The sequence below is a fragment of the Mus caroli genome, chromosome 6 (genome assembly GCF_900094665.2).
Source record: "Mus caroli chromosome 6, CAROLI_EIJ_v1.1, whole genome shotgun sequence".
Lineage (NCBI taxonomy): Eukaryota > Metazoa > Chordata > Mammalia > Rodentia > Muridae > Mus > Mus caroli.
In genome coordinates, this window is record NC_034575.1 from 23,562,894 (window position 1) to 23,572,683 (window position 9,790).

At 42.5% G+C, this 9,790-nt stretch overlaps 1 protein-coding gene across 1 annotated transcript in view; it reads left to right on the plus strand.

Moving 5' to 3' along the window:
- Snd1 (staphylococcal nuclease and tudor domain containing 1) overlaps positions 1-9,790 on the plus strand; it is a 404,539-nt gene that overhangs the window by 230,168 nt on the left and 164,581 nt on the right. The window contains exon 14 of the mRNA XM_021164222.2: positions 6,456-6,528. Within this exon, the coding sequence (XP_021019881.1) occupies positions 6,456-6,528 (73 nt within the window). The remainder of the gene's footprint in view (positions 1-6,455; positions 6,529-9,790) is intronic.

Here is a 9,790-nt window from a genome sequence, read left to right on the forward strand (position 1 = left end):
TAAAACCCTGTCTCAAAAAAAAAAAAAAAAAAAAAAAAAAAAAAAAAAAAAGAAAACGAAGTAAAATCTTTCTTAAAAAAAAAAAAAAAAAAGAAGCCAGGAGAGGTTGTTGGGTCCTCTGGAGCTAGAGTTACAGGTTGTTTTGAGCCATCTGACTTAAGTGTTGAACTCTGGTCTTCCTCAAGAGCAGTGAGTGGGTTTAACCACTGAACCACCTCCTTGGCTCTCAAGTATATAGCTGTTCTTTTCATTTTGTAGTGAAGAGCCTTGAAGGGCAGATGAGATAGAAGAGAAGCAAATCTCTAGGGATAAGGATAATTCAAAATGTATATGTAGAGTGCACCAATGTTGTGTTTGTGTGTGTGTGGGTGGGTGGGTGGAAAGAGAGAGAGAGCGCACGCCAAGCATATGTTTTGTAGAGCGCAGGCAGGTATGGTAGAGTGGGAGGGGTGCCTCAGTGGGGCCCATGCGGAGGCATCCCTTCCCCCTGAGGTATCAGCCGTATGATAGGTTTAGTATAGAGTTTTTGGGGGGCATGGAAAGGGAGAATTTAAAAGGGAATAGAGGCAGAGAGCTGGGGGAAAGGAGAAGAGAGGCCATCCAGGAACACATGGAAAGAGAGGATAAGGGAAGGGGAGAGAGGGAGAAACAGGTTAGGGAGTCAGGGAAAGTAAGAGGGCAAGGAGGAGCCAAACAGACCCTTTTATAGTAAGCCAGGACTACCTGGCTTTTGCCAGGTAACTGTTGGGCAGAGCATAGAGGAAGTGCTAGTAGCATAAGAGTTCATAAGAAAAATGGACTTAATTCTGTTAAAGGCTGTGGTTTTGAAACCAAAGGAAAATATAATCTGGGACCACATTACCATGTGGTTACTTATGAAAGTAAATTGTAAGAAATAAAAATTTTTCTTTGTATGGTAAAGCTACATTAACTTAGAGTACACCACTTCCCTAGCATACATGAAGTCTTAGGTTTGCTTGCTACTGCTATCATCATCGTCAACAACAGAATTCCCATTCACTCTCTCTTGGGGAGCTAAGTGTGGCATGAAATGATGAAGTAGAGGTCATGGTGGTAATATGCAGTAAGAAATCAGTACGCAGCATCTAAAATGGCTGATAAATTCATTTTAAATTTTGTGTCGTTATCTTGGGCTACACTCTGAATCCAGAGCGTTATAAAAGGACAAAGTGGGCACCGTGAAGAAAGAAGTGCTGCCTGTAGCAGATGAAACAAGCAGAACTGAGGGCATTTGGTACCCAATGACAGAGGCAGAAGATGCAGGTGCTGAGACAGTCAACCGTTCTTTATCATCATCTCCCCGCTACTGGTCCCCTCTATTATACACAGTTTTTACTTTCCATTAGAGTATTGTCTTTAGATCTTTTTTTTGTATGAAAGCAGCCTCTTTACAAATCTACAAAATGCTACTGCTCTTTAGGAAAATTCATAGACATATCCAGTAGTTTTTGGTCCCCCAGCTGATTAATAGATATTTCTAGTATCCTTGCTGCAGCTCCTATATGTACCTAAAGTAAGAATTCACTGTGTGCCAGTCAGTTATCTGATTTCAAGAAATACTTTGTTTATTGAAAAAAATTGTAAATTAACAAAAATGTTTGTTCAGAGTAACAATCTGCTGTTCCTTAATTGATACTGTAGCAGTTACTTTAGGATTGACCTGTTGATTGGCCCAGTTTAGAATAATTCTGTAATACCAACTTCTGCCTTAGTAATAGCTCATTCTTGGAAATTGTTATTGTGCACTATAGCACACAATCTAAGAGTAGTCTTGGTTCTTGTGCATTGAAGGCAGGTAAGGTCCTGTCTCTGGTGTGCCCAGGCAGTGTGGCTGATGTTAGGGTCACAGCTGTCATCTGTTTTTGCAAAAGGTCTTATTTCCTTCGGAGTGGGGGGACCATAGCACTAATGCATGTGGAGTCCATATCTGTAACACGGAGACGATTCCAGTGACCTGCATGGAAATTATCTTCTACACTGTAGCCGCAAACAGTCTGATCAGGCCAGGGAGAACCCCAGAAAGCTGTTTTCATTCCTCTTCTGTTCATCACCCTTTCTTGTATCTGGCTCTACATCAACTCTTTCTGGCCAGCGGCAGCTTTTGTCCATTCTTGACACTGCTGGCTTTTCTGGCTTCATACTGCTGCATCTCAGAGAACAAAGCTTCTGAGAGTAACAGGATGTGTTCTGCCCCCTCCCCCCCCCCCGCCTCCATCTCCCCCTGGCTGGTCTCAACACCAGCTTTCCATGGTGATGCTGTAGCATGGTGAGGGGAAGCAGCAGAACTTCAGAAGGCAAGAGTTCATCCCTTGCCTAATGAAAAGGGATAGAAAGCTGTGCTTATAGCCTGTAGGGCAAGGCCCTGTGGGACGGTGTCAGTGTGCCCTGTGGGACAGTGTCAGTGTGCCCTGTGGCACTCAGGTATTTGTGCATGCAGTCCTGCATTTGACCCACCTACCAGTATCCTGGCGATAACTGGGGAGAGCAACTCTGAGAAGTGCCATCTCGATAGCACACATGGCTTTCAGCCAAGCATGGCTTTTCTTGACTTCATATATACAATGTCTATAGTTGGTCCTGGAGTGTGTTCTTATAGACATGAAGTAAGGATGTTTACAGCTTTGCAAAGAATGTAGGTTTGGCCCCAACTCAGACCAGTCCCCACAGATTCACAAATCTCTCTTGCTCTTTGGCTTGCATCCCATGTACTTTCTGATGTCACCTATCAGTGACTATCTACTGTGAATTGTCAGTTTCTTATTCATTGTTAAGAACTAACAAAAAGAACAATTTCAGGTTGTTCAAGTTTAAGTGTGTGTGTGTGTGTGTGTGTGTGTGTGTGTGTTATCATGCTGGCCAAGTTAGTCTTGAGCTCCTGGGCTTCACCTCCCTGGTAGCTGAAGTACCAGCCCCAGTCTTTTGATATTACAAATGAAGAGGAATCTAAGAATTTGGTGTTGTACCTCAAGAAGTTCTTGCTTTGATGGATGCATAGTATAATGTTGTTATTGGTCTTCAGTGTTAGTAAAAATATTCACATGAATAATAATTTGGAAACTGGTTATGCTGTTAACTCTGGAAAAAAGAATTTCAGTTTACTATGCTTAATTGACACCAAACAGAAAATGACAACCATATTGGTCTGGAAACATTTAGCTTGAGGTTTTTCTGTTTGTGCAGGGATAGCACACTGACACGTAAATGTATATGATCTTGTACAGGCTTGATTACGGAAAGTAATATTTTCTAAATAATGAAAAGCAGGCCCAGTGTTACAGTGTACCTTCACTGTTAGCGTTTGAATGTCCTAAACTTGATCTAATTTAACCATCATAGCTTAAGTATAAAACAACCTGTCTGAAGATTTTTCATATGAATGCCTGGATGCAAGGCAGTGCCTGAGATTCACTTTTAGGAGCAAAGCAGAACACATCTTGTTATTAGGACTTGGTTTTAAAGAACTGCCTTGTTGTCAATGTTATTTGTACAATGTTGTTCACATTTTCTATTTTCACGCCGGTAGCTGCTTGTTTCTCCTGGTTAAATTCTGGTTCTAGGCCACATAAAGAAATCATCAGTGAAGCTAGCTATGTACCTCACTGCTTTTTGCCTGACTTTCTAATTTACTTTTCAAGCCCTTTGTGGTTCTCTTCATGTATATGAGTTGTTTTCTAGTCCAGGAATGTCTACCAGTTCAGTAGCCCTTTAACATGAACCTACTGTTCAGAGGGCATTTTTATTTATTTTGATGGTTCTTCAGACACCTGGTGCCCTGGTGAACATTGTGAAAGCTCAGAACCCTCATCTTGTCTTGCCTTTTATGGTGAGGAGCACCCAGGTAGGAGTCGGTTTACCAGGCCTTCTAATGTCTGATTCACTGAATTCATAGTGGCCAAATCAGGAGTCTGTTGGTAGGGAAGGTTGTGGAAATTGGGGCTTTAGGAAATAGAAAAGACTCGTTTATGGCTTCTAGTTTCTGTCTTGATGTTCTATTAGTTGCAAATCTTAAGAACGAGGCACAGACCTTCCTTGGCAGTCAGTCCTGTCAGTAGCCATCAATAGAATCCTGAACAGTACAAACTCACTGTGGTGGGTCCCACTATCCATTGCAATTGAATCCAACTGAAGAGTAACCTTGGCATTCAAGGAACTTTGAAATGCCTTCTGAGTTGTATGGCATATCAGTGTGTGTGTATGATTCTTTTTTTCTTGCTAACTGTGTATTATCCTTAGTGTAGAGTAGGAAGTGGACTGTTGTATGACTTCCCAGAGGGTATAAGGAGCAGTCTAGAGGAATCTAGAGGCTAGTGTGATGGATCTACTGATGAAGGTCTATAGCAACACACTTGCTTTCTCCACCAACTAAAAGATGTCAATGAAGGAAGAAAGTAGTAAGAGAAATCTTGGGAAGTTCCAATTGAACAATATGGAGGAAGTCGGATGTCTACTCTTGGGTTTTTAGCCTCTTTAATTAAAAACTTAAGAACAGGCTCAAATAGAAATGCAAGAAGAATTTATGAGGGTTTAAAAGAAAAACCACACAGTAGGCCGACTTTAGTTTTTGCATCTGCCCAGAGGAGGTGAATGGAAAATGTAAGCCAAAGAGGTCAGCCCAGTGGCAGAGAGTTGAGCCTTAAAAAAAGAATAAGGAAGCTCAAAGCATTAGGGAGTTTCAAAGCATACTTGGGCTCTGGACAGTATCCAAAAGCAAACGAAAGGAGAAAAGAAAAAATAAATAGTTAAGTCCTTCTGAGACAGGACTCAGTAGGTTAAACAGACCCTGCCAAACCCTTTGGTAGTTCCTAAAGACTACACTAGAGGATGGGAATACTAGAAAGGGGAAGTACTTTATCTTAGGGTGAACCTGCCTCTCTTGGGGTGGTTCCCTAGTCAGGAGCTTGACCTGCCCAACTGAATTAAGTCTTGGGAGGAAGTGGAGCATCTTTTCTAGAGGTAGATCCCATTCATTACTCTAACATGTGCTCTAACCTGTAACCTGAGTTCTCTTCCTTGTGCCCACATGGGAGGAGGAGAAAACTTACTACCCACGTTGCCATTTGACATGCTCACACTAACATAATAAATACATAAGCATAATTTTTTTTAAATAGGTATCTATTTACCCCAAATAGGGAGGCTACCCACAAACCACAGAAAGACTGTTGCCTGAGTCCATCTTGGTAAACCTGTTAGGGGTTGTTTACAGGAGCCATTTAAAAACAGCTACACCACCAAGAATTCCCCTGTGCAGACTTACAGGCACTGTACCACTCTCTCACTCAATAGTCCTTCCTTAGAAACGGTTCGCCGGTGGAAACAGCCGTACCAAAAAAGGAAACCTTTGGTGTGTTTTTGAAAAGCATTTCAAGTCAGACAGGTGAGTGACAGGTGACCTGGAATGGCAGAGGGGATCACTGAATTGTCAGAGCACCAGCTGCATGTAAAAGGTGTGGCTATTCTAAGTGGCACTGATCGGTGCCTCCCTGACTTGGTTTGTTGAGGTTAAAGACTTGTGACACTGAGAATAACCTCTTTAGAAGTTCCTGCCAACACTTCAGTACAGGCCCAAGGATGAAATGTGACCAAGGGTCCATGCATATCTCTGGTCCTGTTCTACCAACTTTGTTTAGAACCTAGAAACCCTACAAAGGCTAGAGTTAGGGACCTTTACTGTGCTGAGGCCTGAAGGTAACAGTACCCACATGGGCTTTCTCTAGTAGTGAAAGAGCTTAATAACTTAACCAACCAGCTCTGCACCATGGCTCTTCCTGTATCACCAGTGACCATGCCCAGTAGTGCTGGTAGTTGAGAGGTAAGAGATTGGTACCAACCAACTCATGGTCAAATATATGAATTCAAGAGTTACCTGTGAAATCCTGTTGTTGCCACCCCAAAACTATTTGGAATGAAGCTTAATATCGGTTATATAGTATTCCCTAATCATCCCCCCCCCCCCGCCCCTGTACAATATTGCTTCATTCCAGGCAGTTTATCTTTTTTACCTGGGAGGAAGTTATTTCCATTAGAATTGGAACACTAGCTACATAGTTTGCATTTAAAATGGTTCATGTGATTAAGCACTGAAACATTATTACTTGTGCTTCTTAGGAGTGTGAGCTTCCAACTGATTCTTCCTTTGTCCTCTGAACAATGCCTTTAATTTGGAAACAAGTAAGGGGGTTCTCTGATTACCAGGCACACAGTTAGCTGAGACTGGCAGCCAAGTCCTGGTGACTGGGCTGGACAGCAGCACAGCTAACACTCTCCCCTTCAGCCGCTGCTCCTCACAGTCTGGCTTCTCAGTGGTATACACTGGGGCTGTGTAGTGGAACATCCCATGTCAACAGTCTGTGCTCCTTTCCCCACACCCCAGCCCCAGACTCTTCCCTGGTATGGCTTTTATCTTCATAGGTTTTTCTCTCCTGCCCTTACAGAGCTATTAAGAATGGCAAAGGATTACACAGCAAGAAGGAAGTGCCCATCCACCGAGTTGCAGACATTTCTGGGGTGAGTTGTGGCCTTGAATCCAACTGTTGGCTCAGCCTCCAAGAGCCTATGTGTTTCTTATTCACTAAAGGACTCTGCTTATCTGTTTTCTGTAGCTCTGTGCTTTTCAAACCATCAATGTGAATTTTGTTTAAGGCATGTGTAGTAACTCTGGTTTACATTGTGGAAAAGCGTAATTTAAAGCACCCATTCTGTTTCTTTACCTGAGCTGTCTCTATGTTGCTTCTTCGTTATTAACTGTTATGAGTTTAGAAGATACTTTATACTTCCTCGTTGTACTGAAGTAAAATTAGCTCTCTGGGTTTTTTAATACCTATTTTATTCTGTGAATGAAAAGTCTTCGTGTTAAAAGGTCAAGTGTAGGTTATAGGAGAAAGTCTAAGAATTACTTGTGACATCTTAATGAGTTCTTTTCGCAGCTTGTCTATTCCTGGAACAAAATGGAGGAATAAGTGACCATCCTTAAAGATAATAAATAAAGACAATATATAGAAGAATCAGTTACAAACAATTCTGAGCTCCCAACAGGCTCTGTCCCTAGCAACATTTTGCATTAAAGACTTGCCCTTGCTAAGATCTCTTTTGACTGAGCAGTGTCCTGCTTGTAGAGGATTTCTTGTAGAAAGACTAAGTGACTGCCTACTATGTGTAGGTTCTGTTCTGGGTACTGTGACTATAACAATGGAGAGGGAGAAGGAGAGAAAGAGAGAGAGACCCTACATTCAAGGGAGAAAGAGAAAGCAGTGCTATGAAGAGAAGCACTGCCAGCTAAGAGGAGGCGAATGATGCCAGTGTTGATTTGATTTCACTCTGGTGACCAAGGACGGCACCTAGGGTGCACAGTGTGTGCCGTAGGTGAGGAGGACCACATTGCATCAGAAACTGAAGGAGAAAGGACCCGTGATTCTGAGCATAGATACACAAGGGATGTGCCTTGGACTTCAAGATGACAATACCAGTGTAAACAGATCTTCCATTTCTCAGCCTGGGCCCAAGCAGGGCAGAACTGGAGTATAATGCCTTCTCCGTATGCCATGTTTACATGTCTGGTCACTCTTGTTACTAGTGTAGTTTATGAAAATTTGTCTGGCTAGATCTCCCATGTGTGGGTGTCCTCATACTGCAGTGAGCTTTTCTTTGATTATAGCTAGTTAGCTTAGGCAGCAGATTAAACAGGGTTACCTACTTCCCCTGAGCTAAGTCAGTCTCAGGTAAGTACAGACTCTTGTACTTAGGTGAGATGTAGTGATACACATGGTTTTGTGACTTAGAATCTTGAGAAGGTGAAGTGGTAGTGGCCGTTCAGCCCTTAGTGTCTGCAGTGCATCTGCTAAGACTATTGTTGCCAGGGATGGTGCGTTCAGCCTGTTTTCTCTGGCTTAGCCTGCTGAGTTATTCTGGCACACATGTTATTAATTTCTATAGGTAGGAGCTGTGGTATTGTCAACAATATTTTCCATAATGTTCTTTTGCTGAAGAGGTTGGTATAATCATAAGGCAATTTGGGGACTGTTCAGCTCCAGGGAAAGAAAATGTTATAAATGCTTGTTTTGTAAAACACAATGGAGGACCATCTGCCTATGGAAATGCTTTTGTAAAACTGACACTCTAGGGCCTTTCTAGAGCTCAATGAAACCTTGGGAAACTATGTCATTTAAAATTGAAAACAAATTTTAAACAGATTAGTAAATCACACTAGTATAAGCTGCACTGCACCGTGCCTCCACCCCCCAAGTAAAAGAACAGCTTGATGATAGGCTTTCATGGTAGCCCGAGGTCACATTTGGCTCCCAGTTTGCCCTGGCAGTGAATTCCTAAGGAAGCTAGCAGGGCAGAGGTCTGATGCCATGGTTTTCCTCTTAGGACCCCAGAGGACAGGGTCAGGAAATCTTTGGTGCTACCTCTCCCTATTACATGCTGTCTCTAACCCTGCTGCTCCCTGGTGTTTCTTAACCCTTTCATTGCTGCTGTAGATGTCAGTGGTACTTGTGCAGCCTTGCCTTCCTTTTTATCATTATCATGATTGACAAGTATTATTCCTAACCCACCGACTCACCGCTAAACTGTGGCTCATTTGTTGTACGTATCTTTAGTCTCTTTTCTGTGTGGAAAAAATGGTTTGCTCTTAAGTTATTTAGAAATAAATGCCAGTTAAATGTCCCTCAGTGACCACATAAATAAAAGAGGGAAGCTTGAGCAGGTGGAAGACTGGAAGTGAAAAGCTATTCAATTTAAATAGATGTCAGATATGACCTTGTCTGCCTGGATCACAAATTAGTCAGCTAAGACTGCAATTTTTTTTGTGCCCTGTATAATAGAAGAAGTTTGTCTTTCCCCTTCTCACCTCCCAGTCCCTCCATCTCAGTGTTAAGTGTGAGTATGGGTTGGGTGCCCTTGTGCCATTTAAGTGAGATGTATGGGTTTTCTGCTACCTAGAGCATGCTGGCAATTTTACTGTCTGAGGGACAGGTAGGCATGTAGGGTCATAGGCAAGCGGTGTGCAGCTGATGGAAAATAGACCCCTGAGTAATGACAGTGTACTAATGTACACTTATATAATAGCTTCACAAAAGAATCTTAATCTCTTTTAAATTTTCAGTTGTGTCCCCCCATTGCCCCATAGTTTCAGGTCATGATAAATGGAAGATTTTGTTGAGCTGACAGTGTATGCACTATGATGCCAAAATAATTTACTGTGAACTGTTATTTCTGCCTAATTCTTCCCTCTATTCGTCTCCCACCACAATACATATCTTTGGAGAAAAAAAGAAGATAGGAATAAGTACAGACTCTGTCCCCTAAAGATATCCCAGGGATGCTCTCTGCAGAAGATGTCCTGTCAAAGGCTGCGGCGAGGCAAACAGCCAATGGGGTTTGTCTCAGAGTTGACGGCATCTTGCATTAGAAGTTAAGTCTGTACCCATTCTTCCTATCTTCTCTTGGTTTTAGTTTCCCCAAGCCAAGGATAGGATACTTAGATGCATTAGAATACTTTCATATGGAGATTTAGCAAAAGCAGTATCTTCTTGGCTAAATTGCTGGTGGGAAGTAAGATCTAGGCATGTGTCTTAGTCAGGGTTTCTATTCCTGCACAAACATCATGACCAAGAAGCAAGTTGGGGAGGAAAGGGCTTACACTTCCACGCTGCTGTTCATCACCAAAGAAGTCAGGACTGGAACTCAAGCAGGTCAGGAAGCAGGAGCTGATGCAGAGGCCATGGAGGGATGTTCTTTACTGGCTTGCCTCCCCTGGCTTGCTCAG